Source organism: Salvia hispanica, chromosome 1 (assembly GCF_023119035.1).
Source record: "Salvia hispanica cultivar TCC Black 2014 chromosome 1, UniMelb_Shisp_WGS_1.0, whole genome shotgun sequence".
NCBI lineage: Eukaryota > Viridiplantae > Streptophyta > Magnoliopsida > Lamiales > Lamiaceae > Salvia > Salvia hispanica.
This window is the reverse complement of record NC_062965.1, coordinates 37276918-37294856: the sequence shown is the minus strand read 5'-3', so window position 1 is coordinate 37294856 and position 17939 is coordinate 37276918. Positions and strand designations below refer to the sequence as shown.

General features: G+C 38.8%; 1 protein-coding gene across 1 annotated transcript; it reads left to right on the top strand.

Moving 5' to 3' along the window:
- Positions 1–3549: 3549 nt before the first annotated feature.
- On the top strand, positions 3550–5597 carry LOC125218416 (alkane hydroxylase MAH1-like). Its single transcript, XM_048120081.1, has 2 exons — positions 3550–4817; positions 5122–5597. The coding sequence occupies exons 1-2, from the start codon at positions 3630–3632 to the stop codon at positions 5443–5445; spliced, it is 1512 nt and encodes a 503-aa protein (XP_047976038.1). The 5' UTR covers positions 3550–3629; the 3' UTR covers positions 5446–5597.
- The last annotated feature ends 12342 nt before the right edge of the window (positions 5598–17939 follow it).

The window sequence follows — 17939 nt, the reverse complement described above, 5'->3', positions numbered from 1 at the left end:
CATGAATGAGACTCCTAATAGTGGATGGAGGAAGTATCATTCTCTTCCAGACCCAAGTCCCATTTAGAATTTACTAGAAATATTAATAAACTTTATCCTTCATTTTCATCCTTATTACATTACATGCCACTATGAAAACATTAAAATAAACAATTAAAATAACACAATAACTAAATTGAGACTATACATTTCTCATTTAATACATGGCAAATACTCTCTCTGTCCCATTAAAAATGAAATGTTTTCCTTTTTTTATTGTCCCATTAAGAATGAAACGTTGCCTAAAATAGAAATAAATATATCTCTATTTTTCCATCTCTCTTACTTTACTCTCTCTTCAAGAACTCACAAAACAATATTACATTAAATCCCGAACCGATTTCCAAATATTTCATTTTAAGTGGGACGGAGGGAGTAATTTTTAAAATATGCACCCAGTCAGAAATGAGACTAGGGACTGTCAAACTCGAGATCTAAGGCATTACAGACCCTACGCTACTAGTTCTCATGTTAATCCATCTTTTCCATCATTAATTAGCACAGATTTCCTTCTTGTCTGTCCCCAATTAATTAGTACTCATATTTTTTTTACTATATTTTGTAATCGATCTCATATTCCACTCACGCATTCCATTCACATTTTATTATAAATTTAATACTACCTCCATCCCTAAAAGTTTGTTTCAGTTTACCATTTCGGCACGTCCCTGAAAATTTGTCTCATTTCACTTTTTACCATTTTTGGTAGTGAACCTTATATTCCACTAACTCATTCCTACTTACTACCTTCGTCCGTCATTAGGAGTCTCGGTCACTTTTGCGCAATCGTTTTATAAAAATGATAGTAATAAATACTCCCTCTGTCCGCCATTAGGAGTCCCGGTCACTTTTGTGCACTCGTTTTATAAAAATGATAATAAATAGTTAAAATTGAGAAATGTAAAGTAAGAGGGGGAATAATATTAATAAGAGTCTTCTCAACATTATTCTCCCTCTTACTTTATCATTTCTACACTTTAACTATTTATTATTATTTTTACAAAACGAGTGCGCAAAAGTGACCGGGACTTCTAATGGCAGACGAAGGGAGTAGTTAAAGTGGATAAATGTTAAAATAACATTCACGTAAACATGTAAAAGTGAGTAGACAATTGAACTATAATTTATAGTATTTTAAATTGTCTATAAATGAACAATGTAAATTACTATAAATTATAGTTTAATTGTCTACTCACTTTTACACGTTTACGTGAATGTTATTTTCATTATAAACATTTCTAATATTTATATAAATATTTTAATTTTAATTTTTAGATTTATCATCACAAATAGTAGTGTACGGTATTATTTGTGAATTTATTCAATTTTTAAATTATTTTGTAGTACCATGCTAAATTTTTGAGCTGGGACGGAGGGAGAATTTTATTGATATTTGGCTCATTTGTTGGTCATGATGTGTATATTTTAAAGTTAAGGGTTTAGGATTTAGGTTTCAAGGTTTGAGTTTTTAGTGTATAGGGTCATCACTATATTGCAATGAAATGAAGCTCGACTAGGAAGTGTCTCACCAGTGCAATCTTAAATTATAGCTTTTGATAAACAATATCTTAAATCTCATTAGGAGAAGTGGTAATTATACATTCTTTAGGTTTTTAGGTTTGTGTGATGTAAATTTGTTTATTTTTTAGTCTCACGGTCAAAGTCATTTTTCCATTTTACAAAAATAATGTACAATATTATATTCCACGTATTTATATTTTAGTTGAATCCTAACTTCCTTCGTTTGTTTTTACTAAGCGGGTCATATTAAAACTTAAACTAAAAACAACCATGTTTTCTGAAAAAAAAAATGAAGTAATATATAGAGAGTTTAAATGATCTATTTTTCAATTTTAAATGCAAAGAAGCTTGAAGAACTGAGAGAAATTCATTCTTGCTAGGGGCAACTTCAACAATATTTCAATTCACTGTCGAGATTGAACTAGCTCCAACCATTCTACAAAAGGGATCCTATTTCATTTTTTTTTTTTGCTATTTTTATACAATATCTATGTTTTATTATGTTGAACTATAGCACTAATCTCAAATGAGTAGTATGTTTTTTTTTTCTAATGTTGCAAATTTCATTTACACTATTGCTTCTTTGTTTGTTGAATAGAGAAAGAGAGAGAAATACCTGATTGAGCTGGCCGACGAGTAAAGCTTGAGCAGGAAGATGTTTGTTGTCCAGAAAAAAAAACCACACACATTTTTGGCGAAGAAGATGAGAATGGAAGCAATTTTTTGTTTGGTTATATCGGCTAATAAAGTTATCAAAAGTTAAACCCTCAGAATTTACATGAAAAATATTTGTGCATCAAATAATAAATCAATTAATGATATACTTTGCATTATACAAAGTAATAAAACATCCCATAATAAGTTGAGTGAAGATATATCATGCAAAATACAGTCAAATGATTTAAATATTTACATGAAAAATATTATGCATCAAATAATAAATCAATTGATGATATACATTTCAAAGTTAATCTTTATCACATTTTAAATATTCAGATCCCAAGAGGACTCACCTCACCTCATATCATTTCTATCTCATCCCATTCTTTATATTTTGTACTAATAGTATTAGTAAATAAGGAGTATAAAATTAATTAAAGTACATATTCAGAATGGAATCAAATAAAATAGATATAATTAAATAAATATATAAGAAAAATATTTCTAAAATCTGCCAACCTTACAATTTTCTATGTAATCATTCAATTATAAAATTTAACAGATTGAGAGTATAATTAATGTTTTTAAATTTATGACTGTTTTAATTAATTTTGTAATGTCAGTTTACGTGTGTGTGTGTTTATACAAAGTATATTATTCAACATTTGATAATTTTCATTATAAGTTTTTAATAGTTTTTTTCATTTATTCTTAATAGTGTTTCATTATTGAATTAAATATATTTTTAATTATATATTGTTGATGTGTGTTTGCAGTTTAGTTTTTTATATTGTTAGATATGTAAAAGATTTTTATTACTAATATTTATGGATTAATTATAATAAATGATATTACATTTAATATTCGTGCTACATAATTATTTGGAATTATATAAATTTTGGAAAAAATATAATGTGCCGTGCAGAACATGGTTGTTCAAACAAAAACGGACAACAATGCCTTTGTGCCATGAATGTAATATTTGAGTTTTCCACGTAATTATCAATTACCAGAAAAAAATCCAATTCATTACATTATTTACATATACATATGGAGTGTTGCGGGTGTTTTCAATGCCCATATAGGATGATCGGTTTCAACTACTCATACCTAATTAAATCCCCATGACCGCGTACTTGTGTTACTAAAAAACCGTTTGTTTAAAGTAGCTTGAATTAGTGGAGCACGATGTTAACTAACGGATAAGCTACCTTGCTAATCTAGAACCAACTAAATCATAGCAACCATCACATTATTAATTTTTTTTTAACCCAATTTCGATCTTTATATATTCATCAATGCATTCCCTTCCCTAAGCCATAAATACAGCCACTCTACTTTTGTTCCTCTTATACACCAATTTTATCACAAACCATATACTACTACTAATCTACTATCAATCAATCAAGATGGTTTCAATAGGCTATCCAGAAATATTGTTATCATTGGCATGCCTTTTTTTAATTTGGTGCTGGAAAAACATGAATGGCCTGCCTTGGAACTGGCCCTTGCTCGGGATGCTCCCGAGCCTATTCTGCCACGTCCACAGGGTCCACGACCGCTGCGTGGACCTTCTGGGCGCCGTTGGCGGGACCTTCCTCCTCCGAGGCCACTGGCTCGCTGATATGGACATCGTCCTCACGGCCGATCCCGCCAACGTCCACTTTGTCATGAGTTCAAACTTCGCCAACTTCCCTAAAGGCCCCGAATTTAAAAAAATCTTCGACGTCCTCGGAGACGGAATTTTCAATTCCGACTCCGAGGCCTGGAGCGCCCAGAGGAAGCACGCCCGCTTCCTCATCGGCCACCACTGCTTCCGAAAATTCCTGATCAAGACGACAAAGGAGAAAATCGAGTCCGGCCTCGTCCCCGTGCTTGACCACTTTTCGAGCAACGGTATCTTGTTCGATTTGCAAGATTTGTACCAAAGGCTCACATTCGACACCACGTGTAGATTGGTGACAGGTTTCGACCCGGGATGTTTGTCGGTTGAGCTGCCCGATGTCCCGTTCTCGCAGGCCATGGACGAGGCGGAGGAGGCCATATTTATGCGCCATTGCTTGCCGGAGACGGTGTGGAGGCTTCAGCGGTTTCTCGGGATTGGACACGAGAAGCAGATGACTCGGGCGCGGGGGGTGCTCGACCGAGTCATAAACAAATACATATCGATGAAGCGGGATGAGTTGTTGAAACATGGTGGAGACAGAGGTGAAGAGGGGATTGATCTGCTGACGTCGTACATCAATGGATCGGAGGCGGAGGCGGGGATGGATTGCAACGATGACGGGTTCCTGAGAGACACGATACTGAACCTGATGATCGCGGGCCGGGACACCACCAGCTCCGCGCTCACGTGGTTCACGTGGCTTGTGGTGACGCACCCGGAGGCGGAGAGGAGGATTCGGGAGGAGCTGGACGGGGTGCCCGGGGGCGGGAAGTGGCGACTATTTGGGGCCGAGGAGGTTCGGAGCTTGGTGTACCTGCACTGCGCGCTACTAGAGACTCTGAGGCTGTACCCACCGGTTCCGTTCCAGCACAAGGCCCCCATGGAGCCCGTGGTGCTTCCGAGTGGGCACCATGTCAACCCGAGTATGAAGGTAATGATAGAAATCCATATGGTTCCATCCTAAAACCAATTAGTCATAATGAAACTTAGGGATGTAATCAAATCAAATACAAACTCTTTATATTGTACAAACTCCATACTATAAATAACATCAACAGAAAGTGAACACAAAGTCAACATTATCAATCGATTGACGTTGTGTTGACATTTACTATTGACATCAAATCTTGAAATCTAACAATCTACATCATAGTTTGGAGTTTGTTGAGATCCAGTTAGCATTTTATCACTGCCCATGGAACTTGTATAGTTGTTTCTAAATATATCAACAATAGGTGATGTTCTCGCTCTACGCGATGGGGCGGATGGAGTACATATGGGGGCCAGATGCTGGAGAGTTTAAGCCGGAGAGGTGGATAACGGAGCGGGGCACGGTGAGATACGAGCCCTCGTACAAGTTCTTGGCTTTCAACGCGGGGCCGAGGACTTGTCTAGGGAAAGAAATTGCTATGACGCAGTTGAAATCGGTGGCTGCGGCTATCATCCATAACTACGAGGTGGAGGTGGTGAAGGGTCACCCTGTTAGCCCTAATGTGTCTGTTATTCTCTACATGAAGCATGGGTTCAAGGTTAAGGTTAACAGGAGATGGACTAGTTGAAATTATGGTCTTTTTGGATTATTGTTGTATATGTTCAATTTTTATGATTAATTATTTTTTATTTGTGATTCCCATTGTATTCTTTTGTTTTCTTGTTTCCTGTGGGTCTTTATTTGCAAATAAAGATGATTTCTGAAAGTTTTGGATGACAAGTGGATGCTAATTAGTTGTTGGAAAATTGCTACGTTTCGTTTGCTATATGCAGAATAAAAATAATAGTAAACGTTTAATTAATTGATCTTATTTTAAACCTCGCATCGTCATCATTTCTTATTGTCAACGATACGATGTTGTGGTGAACATACCGTCAGAGCAATTAAAAATTGGATTTTTTTTATAAAGATTTTGAGTTTGAATCTATTGTAATGTTATTTTAAATTTATATTTATTTATCTATAAAAAGAATTGAGTGAGTAATTAATTACTATTATTTACGTCCTAGCTAATTCTAGGAATCTTGACTTTAATTTTCTTAAAGTATAACTATATACACCGGCTTCATTAATTTAATAAATGTTTGTCTCATCTTGATCTTGGCTTTGGAGAAAGTTTTAATGTTAATATGGTCATAGTTTACAATGAAATATGACAGTGAGCTAAGAAATGTTGATTAATTAAATAAAATTGACATACTGAATAGAGAGACATTGGCATTGAAATGGTAAAATTGTACTTATAAACATTAGTACTCCATATAATAGTGAGAAGATACATATACTATGATACATGATTAATGAATTGGTAATTCTGTTATTATCAAAGGGTATATGAAGATGTGATTCACTTTTGTGTTATAGTACTTTAATTTTACTACCCGCAAAAGAATACTTGAAGCTATGTTCAAATTAAATCTTGTTAAATAAGTACACGTAATAATTGTCAATTGCTGCGTGGTGCGTACCAAATTTTCGATGTACAAGTTTACCAAACTTATCACTGTTTTTTCCGGTCTAGATACTAATTATTATATACGACTTGTTGCATTATGGTTGAACTAATTACAATTAACCCAACCATGCTAAGCCTGCTAATTTAAATATAATTTGACAAATTTTAGACAACTGATGATTTCAGTTCATTAAAATTAATCTTGTTAATAACTATATTAATCTTCAATTATAATTTATAAATTTATCGTACTATTTGTTAATATCAACATAGCTGACCTAATTGTACCAAGTTTTTCGTTGGAAACCCAATTTCTAACCGTAACTAAATCGTCCCATGTTTATCTCTTTAAATTGGAGTTGTTTTGCGACCCTTAACTTGATCGTTTTTTGGCTAATATTCTGAAGTTATTAATTAATAAGAATAAGATTTCCGTTGTCCCATTTTAGTAGTCTCATTTGAGTTCGACACATATTTTAAGAAATATAAAGGAAAGTTGATAAAAAAATATAGTGGAATGTGAGTTATACTTTTATATGGAGTATTATTTTTATAGTAAAATGTGAGTGAAAAAGAGTTAGTGGAAGGGATGACTTATTACCTTTTATGCAATATTCCAACTGAGACTCCTAAAATGGGACATCTAAAAATGGTAAACCCGGACTCTTAAAGTAGAACGGATGGAGTACAAAACAATGGTGAATCTAGAATTTTTTGATCTGATAGGTCGATAAACAATTTAGGAACTTGACGCTTCAAAATTCAACCAATCTTTTAGTATCTATGTTCCACTATCCAATAGTTAGCCAATTAATTATCATGTTCAATGTTAATAAACTTACCTCGTCTCATAAGTCTTGAATCTTTTGATTGATTATGGATTCATCCGTTAAGCTTAACTATTAATAGGGGAAATAATATTCTCTAAAGGTATTAACAATGGTGTCCCATTTTCGTAGGACTGTCAAATTATGCGGGTTGAGTCATTATCGTATCAACTAATTATCGACCCAACCCAGGCCAACTCGAAATCATTGGGTTCTTATCGTGTCCCAATCCAACGGCTTCGTGTGTTTTATCGTGTACTCAAAAAAAAGTCAACTCTCTGTTAATGATAGTAAGTTAGTTTGACACGACACGATAACGACTAAAACATGATGTTATTATACGATTTAAACATGATATTACATATTAAAATAAAAAATTACCAAATCAAAATAATTATTTACCCATCTCAGGGCCTATTTCTATTTCTTTTGCCACGTCTACATGCCTGACAAACACGGATTTTGCATGTTTTTAATGGCTAGATTTGACTAGTTTTAAATGTCAATCATGCAAATTATGTTCTTAAATTGCATATGTTATACATTTTTTTTAATTTTGATGTGTTTGTTGATAAATGATAGAGAAAAGATAGAAAAAAGGTACAAAAAGGTCAAGGTGCAGCAGTCTCTATTCGAGCCCATTCTGCCAGCAATTTTGAAGTTCAATCAGTGCTTACTACATGCAATGCTCTTTGTCTTCGAAAGAGCTTCGCGTAGATATGTTGAACATCTCAATCAGAGTTATGTAGAGAAAGTTATGACCATTCTACGAACATTGCACGGTGCAGTCAAAGCTGACGGAAATATAGACGGAAATTCAATGAATAAAATAAATTGTTGCCCAAATCTCTCCCAGTCATTGTAGGGCACGAACATCATTAAAAATAAACATTTATCCGCCTATAAATACGCAAACCTAATTCATAATCATCATCTCAGAGCCTCCAATCCTTCTCTCCTCTACACATTCTTCCATTCCATCTTCCGCAAATAATTCATCCATCTTCCATTGGAGCGGAGCTTTGCAGATCCAGGCAAGAGAAGAATGAAGATTGAAGATTCAACCGTAGTTTTATCAATTTCACTGAATATTGAAGATTCAACTTTGAGTTTTATCAATTTCTTTCACGTCTTGATACTTTTATTGTTTTTACTACTTGTCTATGAGTAGTTAAACATCTTTCGTGAAATTTTTGGTGAAGCATATTATGAACGTGTTTTGATTTAATGAATTGAACCTTTTCCTAGCTCTTGTGATTGTTTTGTTTGTTCTTGTGCTTTTGTTGTTTTTTTGTCTGGCCAACTTTAGAACTATGTCTGTTTAACTAGATTAATCGAGAGATAGCTAGTTTTACGTGGTAAAAGGAACGAGTACAACACATAGGTTTATCGGCACTCGAGAGAGGGGACCCTTTGTGAGGACTTGAGTCTTAGGAACTTAAGGAATTAGAATCTAATCTATTAGATTGAGACTTTGATAGTTAGAGTCTAATCTACTGGATAGGTGCACTTGAGAGAGGGCTTATCTGAAAATCGTGACTTCCCTTAATAATCCCGGAGACATGAAGGTGACTCGACTTATTTTAACACAAGTGATACCCGCAAGTGTACGGGGCTAGTGTAGCAATTAGCAAGCAAGAGTATCGCATCCCACAGAGACTAATTTGTATCAACTTAACTACCACGAACAAATGTTGACTACTATTTAGAGAATCGGGAAAGGTTTGGTTTTGTTCTAACACTACGAAAAGCATATAATGAACAAATAAATAATAAAAATAAGTAAACACGGAGTGAAAATATAATATGGAGAAAATTGTAGAACTCAAGGATCCGATGCACAATTCCAAGCTCTTATCCAATCAAATTGTCTTACATTTGGTGTCTCTAGAATTACTAAGTCGACCATAATTATAGATTAAACCCCCTCCCGAGGTGAGAAACCTGCAGATTAGGTGCTAGGATTGAAGTCCCCTTCTAATCCTAAAACCCCTAACTTCCAAAAGCTCGATTAGATTAAAGACCTCACTCAAAACCTCAACTCTCCCGAGTTTTATTGCATTAAGGTGTGAATTATTCTTATTTCCAGATTAATTATTTCATCTCCCGATTAATCTAATTAATCCTACACAATCAAGTGGTGGTCAAACAATTGAAATGAATAAACCCAAGAATAATCAAATAACTACAAGAGCAAGGTAAGAGCAAAATCAATTGGATAAAAAGGTGTTTAGCTACTCATGTTCATGGAGAAAACTAAGTTTAACACAAAGAATCCGAACAAAAACATGAAAGATAGATACTAAGAACTCTTGTGGAATGAATCTAGGAATGAATTCTTCAATCTTCCGATCTAGAGTCTTCAATCTTCAATTCTCTCTCTCAAAGTGTTCTTGGAGGTGTGTGTGAGTGATGGATGCGGTAGGTGCAGAATGGATGTCGTGGGATCCAACCCTAGCCTTTTCTTCTCTTTTTTTCACTTCAAAAATTGCGTTTTCAGCTTTCAGACGCGTCAAACTGCAGTACCCGGCCGGGTGGCCATTTCAGACCCCTTTCTGGACTCATCACGCTGTCTTTTTTGTACCCGGCCGGGTGGAATATTTGTGCTGGAAATTCACCCGGTCGGGTGTCGTTTTTTGACCCATTTCTGATCTCATATGCTGATTCCATCCTACCCGGCCGGGTGGAATTTATCAGGGTAAAATTCACCCGACCGGGTGTAGCTTTTGAAGGCTCTGCTGCCTCCTTTGCACAATCGGCCGGATTTTTGCGTCTTTTTCATCTATTCATCCTAGAACACTCAACAAACACATGAAACTCCAAAAGATAGGATAATTGGCTGGAAATAGACAATTCAAGCATCAAAACTCAACATTAAGTACCTCAACAGACCAATTAAACCAACTAAAACATGAGTTTATCAACTCCCCCAAACTTGAAACCTTATTTGTCCTCAAATAAGAAGAAGATCACAACAATGAACTCATACAAGAGGTGAAATTGGGCTTTGCTTCATAAATAAATTTTAAAAAAACAGTAGCATGGAAGTATGCAAAGGTTAATCAAACATTACCCTGAGTTACTGTCTCGTGTATCACTTGGTTTCAATGCCCTCACAAGTTCATGAAGTGTAAATTTTTTTATGCTTCTCTCACTCTCAAGTGTATAGAGGCTCAATAATAATCACTCAAATCAAAATACAAGTAGTGTTTACCATAGGCTTGCTCAAAATCAAACATCTCCTCTACTAGAATGTGAAAGTAAATCTAAAATCAGAAAGGGCTTTATTATGGTTTTAATGTGGCTCTTTGGATGGTAGGGAATATTTAGGCTAAAGTGGCTGAATAGAATACGAAGCACAAGTACCACATATTGAATCTCCCAACAAAAGACCATTTCTCAATACAATTCTCAGATAAGTAAGACTCTGTCGAACTTCTTCCTCCCATCCGATTCCCACTTATTTAGAAACCCAACCAAAAACTCCTCTAGACTTCGTCTAGCTTATACCTCCACAATTTATTTGATGTTTTTTTTTTCCTCTAGACTTCGTCTAGCTTATACCTCCCTTATTTTCGTACAACGCCCCATATGTACTTCTAAGTTTTGTAGGCTTGTCACTTTTAAGAGTGATTTACAATTAATCAACAATCGACACTCTTTTTATAGGCTAGGAGGGTTGACTAAGGATTAAGACAAAATATATACACTTGTGAAGGGAAAATCAAAGAATGCCTAACGTCATCTCCTAAATTCACATTCACTATGTAGACTTGAAAATGATTAGGAGCAAGTTCTAGACAACAACAAGTACTTGATAAAATCACACAGAAACGAATGTTAGGCTCAAATCTCACTGGGAATTGGCATTGAACAAGCAACCAAGCAATTCACTCCAAAGAAAATCATAATCGATTACGCATATTCCCGCCATTTTCACAAAGCATTTTTCAGACAACAAAAGAAATCATCATAAGCGCCCCAAAAATAAACACCTCACAGTATGGATAAGTATACGATCATTACATCCCCATATTCAAGTCCCACAGGAGGGACATACACAAATCAAATCGAAACAAAATACAGATCAAAATAGTTCACGAAACATCGACCAATCAAGAAGTTCATCATCACCAAAGATAGTGGGGAGGGAGAGCATCACCAATCCACGTCAGACCCCCCCAAACTTATTCAATGCGAAGGACGGAATAAGTTTGAAGAGAAGTGGATGGTGTGGTTACCTCTACTCAGATGGAGGTTGAAACCTCGCATAATATGCTTGGTAGAAGGCTTGCGCCTCAGTCCATCGGGCATCCCCCTGAGCTTGAAGGTGCTCAATCCGCGTCTCACAAGCCTCAAGACGGGATTCTTGACGAGCCATCAACAGTTGGTTCTCCTGGCGCCATTGTCGCATAAATTCCCATTGGTTGTCTTGACCCATCTGCAGTCGCTGGATCCCTGAGGTAATGTCTGCCATTCGGCTTTCCCTAGAAGGGCGGCTTCTCTTCGGTCGGCTGCTCCCTTCTGGCTCATGCTCTGTAGCCTACTCTTCTTCATCTTCGTCCATTTCTTGTTCAGCTCGGGTAGGCAAGGGTTCATCGGGGATCTCTGGGCGTTGGAGTAGATGGGCGCCCACACGCATAGGTCGCTGACCTTCGCCCTGGGGAGGATCACTCTCCATTTTTGCCAAATGGGCATCGGAGTTCATCTTCCAATTATCCTGATAAGTCCACCCCCCGACAGCAGTAAGCAGAGGGTCGGGGAATCGGAAAACTATCTTCGGGCCTAGGATGAAGTACCCGGCGCCCCTACTGTCCACCGTGATCATACCCGACTTCTTCAGAAAATCCCAATCAATGGACATTGGCCCCGAATCTGGAGCCCGTTCTTCCACATCGACCTGGAAATGGTGGGCCAAGCGGGTGACCACACCCCCACAACATAGTGTCCCACTCTTCTTCTTTGCTTGTCTCTCCAGATGCTTAATCATGTAATTGCCGGTATTGATCCTCCGGTGGGCCAAGATGCCCCATAGAATGAATAGTACATCAAAAGAAATGTTGCCCAGTTCTTTGTGAGCGAACGGGAAGCATACTAAGGCCTTGGCCATGTACCTCAGTACCGGATTCCGGATGGAGTTTAACTTAGCGCGGGAGGGAGTATAAATAGGGCCCTGGCTAGACGTGGCCTCATCCAGTGTAAATGGCCCCAGAAATCATTCCTGTCATAGTCTTGGGGCTCTTTAATGTACCTTTCCTCATTTTCGTCGAGTAAATGGAAGATGGAGTTGAATTCTGCCAACGTGAGTGTGTGCTCGACATTTTCCAAGCGGAAGGTGATAGAGGCCAAGGCTTTATTGATATAGTTCAATTGGAGAGTGGACATGAACTCCAAAGTTAAGACCTTGTATGATCCATAACGATGTGCAAATAGAAAGTTGAGGTGGCCCGCTTCCAAGAGAGCTTCCCAAGATGTTTGAATGCCCATATCTATGATCAAGTCGATGACCGGGTACCAGGAGGACATACTATCCAATAGTGCAAGAGCTGCCCATCTTGTCTTCTCCTCCTTACCTCTTAGGGTGACATTCACATTCTGGGGATTAGCTGTGTTGACCATATTAGATGTACCTGAAATAAACCACAACAAACAGCCAACTCCCCCAAACTTTAGTCTATAATCAAAGATTTATAATTGTAGGCAAAATAAGGTGAAATTAGGAAGATAGACTCAATTCCTAAAATCAGAAGCACTAACACCAAGCAAGACATATAGGGCGAAAGCAAGTAGGATTTTAGAAAGATAGACTCAATTTCTAAAGCCTATACATCACAATTCAATCAAATTAGGGAGATAGACTCAATCCCTATGAGCTCACAAAATTGTCACATTCCCCCCATTATGTAACAAATACTCAATCAACAATACCACAAGCAATTTAATTGCACACAAGAACATGAATTCCACACCCAACATCAAGCATCAACTTAAGTCCAAGAACATGGTAACACCAAAATTCATCAATTCATAGTCAAAACTTCACCTCAAGCAAAAATTCACGAATTAACACCATAGTTTTTCACAATTCAACTCATGAGTGCAAATAACTTCATACCCACAAAAAATTTCACAATACATCCATGGATAATGAAGATTAGAGAAGAAAATCATACCTTTGGTGTTTAGAAGTAGAGAAATTTTGAAAATTTGCTTCCTCTTTGATTTCTTGAGCAAAACCCCCAAAATAATCGGTGAAACTCTTCTAAATCATAAGTAATGGTGATGGGTGGGATGGATTTGAAGTGGGTGAAGTGAAATGTGTGTGAATTGGAGGAGGAATTTCGAAAGAGGGGGGAAAGCGCCGTCGGGTGTGAGAGGAAAGTGAAGAAATTAGAAAAATTTCGTACCTTTTAAAACCTAGGGCTCGCGACGGAAGACCCGGCCGGGTAGGATTTTTGAACTAATAATCCACCCGGCCGGGTGGCACTTTTAGACCCCCTTCTGGACTCCGACGGCAGCATTCCTATGACCCGGCCGGGTATGTATTTTTGTACATAAAATTCACCCGGCCGGGTGCCCTTTTTCGACCCTTCTCTGGACTCTACGTATGATTTGCACGACTCGGTCGGGTAGAGTTTTACAACTAATAATTCACCCGGCCGGGTGCTCGTTTCTGGGCACTTTCTGCCAAAAATTGCATCTCTTCCATTTTTATGTCCCTGCACCAAACTCAATAACAAGCACACCAAACTCCAAAATACCCAAGTGAGATTTACTTCCGCCAAGATGTAGAAAATAACACAAACAAAGGAACTATGGGGGAAAACAAAAGGAAAAACACACCAAAATAAAAAGACACAACCACACACAAAAAAAACAATAAAACTACCTACTAGGGGTTGCCTCCCCTATAGCGCAATTTTTTACCGTGGTATGCTCGAACACATCTTCCTTCTGCTCATAGCTATGGAATTTCTTCACATTTTGGCCATTAGCCGTAAAAATCCTTCCATCATCTCCTTGAAGCTCTATGGCTCCATTCTTCATCACCGTCTTCACCTTGAACGGCCCGGACCACTTAGACTTGAGCTTTCCGGGGAAAAGCTTCATTCGTGCATTAAAGAGTAGCACGGAATCTCCCGGGGCAAACTCCCACTTCTCTATCATCTTATCATGATAAGTCTTGAGACGCTCCTTGTAGATGGAGGAGTTCTCAAAAGCTTCATTTCTGAATTCATCGAGAAGGTTGAGATGAAGTTGTCTCTCATTCCCCGCTATGTAGTACTCCGCATTGAATTGCTTCACCGCCCAATAGAATTTGTGCTCTAACTCCACCGGAAGATGGCAAGATTTGCCGAACACCAATTGATATGGTGACATGCCAATCGGCGTCTTGTACGCCGTCCTATATGCCCAAAGAGCATCATCAAGCTTCATCGACCAATCCTTCCTATTAGCATTCACCGTCTTCTCAAGTATCCCCTTAATTTCTCTATTAGCCAACTCTGTTTGACCATTTGCTTGAGGCTGATAGGGGGTGGTGATTCGGTGCTTAACACCAAATTTTTACAACACGAGCTCGAGCCACCTATTCTTGAAATGGGACCCCCATCACTAATCAACAATCTTGGAGCCCCAAACCTTGTGAAGAGATTTTTCTGAACGAAGCTAATCACGACCTTGGAGGAGTTGGCGTGAGTGGGGATAGCCTCTACCCACCTCGAGATGTAGTCGATCGCCAAGAGTATGTATTGATGTCCGGATGAAGGTGGAAAGGGACCCATGAAATCGATCCCCCATACATCAAAAAGCACCTCCACAATGGAAGTTATGGACATCTCTTTCTTCTTCGAAACTCCCCCGGTCCTTTGGCACTCATTGCAATGGAGTAAAAGATTTGACAATCTCCATAGATACTCGGCCAATAGAGACCGCATTGGAGCACCTTCATCGCTGTTCGGTTAGCTCCAAAATGTCCTCCACTAGGACTAGAGTGGAACTTCCTTATCACATGTTCCCATTCATCATCGGGAACGCATCTCGTATCACCATGTCGGCACATCACCTAAACAGGAATGGCTCGTTCCAAAAGTAGAACTTGACGTCGTGGAAGAACTTCTTCTTCTGATATGACTTGTAGTCCTCCGGAATGATCTTTGCCACCAAGAAATTCACAATATCTGCAAACCATGGAGATGGGCCTTGAGCATATAAGAGATGCTCGTCGGGGAATTCTTCATTGATGGGAATCTTCAAATTCTCCCCTTCAAAACAGTGCTCTAATCTCGATAAGTGGTCAGCTACCACGTTCTCACATCCCTTCCTGTCTCGAATCTCTAGATCAAATTCCTGTAGAAGCAGGACCCACCGTATCAGTCTCGGCTTGGCATCCACCTTGGCAAAAAGGTGGCGGATGGCGGCATGGTCTGTGAACACAATAGTCCTCGCCCCAATGAGATAGGGACGGAACTTGTCGAATGAATACACCACCGCCAACATCTCTTTCTCGGTGGTAGTATAATTTGCATGCGCCGCATCTAAGGTCCGGCTTGCATAGTAGATCACCCTGAAAATCTTGTCTCTTTTCTGACCTAAAGCAGATCCAACGGCCACATCACTTGCGTCAGACATGATCTCGAACGGTTGTGACCAATCCGGTGAGATAAGCACGGGTGCACTCACAAGCGCTTTCTTCAAAGTCTCGAAGGCCTGCAAACATTCAAGGGAAAAATCAAATTTAACATCCTTAGCGAGTAAATGACATAAAGGCCTAGCAATTCTAGAGAAATCCTTTATAAACCGCCTATAAAACCTGGCGTGACCAAGGAAACTCCTCACAGCCTTCGCATTGGATGGTGGTGGCAACTGCTCAATCGCCACTATCTTGGCCCTGTCCACCTCAAGTCCTCCTGCAAATATTTTTTGTCCAAGCACAATGCCATCTCTCACCATAAAATGGCACTTCTCCCAGTTGAGCACCAAGTTTGTCTCTTCACATCTCTGCAAAGCACGAGTTAGATTCCATAAACAATTATCAAAAGAGCTACCAAAGACGGAGAAGTCATCCATGAAGACTTCCATTATATCTTCCACCATGTCGTGAAAGATGGATATCATACAGCTCTGAAAGGTGGCTAGGGCATTGCAAAGGCCAAATGAAATCATCCTGAAAGCATACACACCATAAGGACAAATAAAAGCAGATTTATATTGATCCTCTGGGGCAATTAAGATCTGATTATATCCGGAGTAGCCATCTAGAAAGCAATAGTACTCATACCCTGCCAACCTATCTAGCATCTGGTCAATGAATTGGAGGGGAAAATGGTCATTCCTAGTTGCAGCATTAAGGGCTCTATAATCTATGCATACTCTCCACCCGGTTACCAACCTAGTGGCTATCATCTCATCTTCTCCCCCTTTTACTACCGTCATCCCACCCTTCTTAGCTACCACTTGGGTGGGACATACCCAATCACTATCTGAGATAGCATAGACGATCCCGACATCTATCCACTTAAGCACTTCCTTCCTCACCACGTCTTGCATTATCGGGTTAAGTCTCCTTTGGTTTTGAGCTTTGGGTTTAGACCCCTCTTCTAGAAGAATTCTATGCATGCAAACCGTAGGACTTATCCTCTTAAGGTCCGAGATGGACCACCCAATTGCACCCCTATGCTTCCTAAGCACTCTAAGCAATTTATTAAGTTCATTAGTAGTGAGTGAGGATGATACGATTACCGGATAAGTATCATTCTCCCCGAGAAATGCATACTTAAGGTGTGATGGCAACGGCTTCAGTTCCTCTTTCTTTTCCTCCTTCTTCTCCTCTTCATTCGGATCCCTCAACGGTAAGAATTTCTGTCGAAATCTAGGGACCTCCTCCGCTGAATTAAGAGCATCTACAAAATTTAACAAATCGGTATTAGGCTCATTAATATCATTATATTAAGGAGAGAAGATAGATTGTGATAAACATCGCTCCAATTGATCTTGTGGCAAAATGGCTTGGGTCACTTCGTTCACACAATCATCGACCACTTCAACCATGTTACAGTGCTCCACTCTCCATGCATCTTCATCATCGTGCCTCTGCATTGCATTGTAGATGGAGAATGTGACGCTCTCATCATTAAGTCGGAGTGTGAGCTCACCCTTCTGCACGTCGATCATTGCCTTCCCTGTAGCTAGGAAAGGTCTTCCCAGTATAAGAGGAACATTCCGGTCTTCCTCCATATCAAGCACCACAAAATCCACAGGGAAGATGAAGTCATTGACTTTGACGAGTATATCTTCAACAATCCCTCTCCGATACGACACAGATCGGTCGGCCATCTGGAGTGTGATGGTGGTGGGTCTCAGTGTCCCAATCTTCAGCTTTTGAAAGAACGAGAACGACATAAGATTAATGCTCGCTCCCAAGTCACATAGTGCCTTGCCCACTTGGCTATCCCCCACTATGCACGATATAGTGAAGCTTCCATGATCTTTCATCTTAGCGGGCAATTTCTTCTGGATAATGGCACTACAGCTCTCCGTCAAGTTGACGGTCTCGTGCTCCACCCATCTCCTCTTCTTGGAGATAACATCTTTCAGAAATTTGGCATAGCTAGGCATTTGCTGTAACGCCTCTACCAACGGAATATTGATGTGTACCTTTCTGAAAATGTCAAGAAATCTAGAGAACTGATCATCTACCTTCTTCTTCTGCACACGCTGTGGGAATGAAATTTTAACTTCGACTGGGGGTGCAGGTATCACAGTATTTGCCTTGGGAGG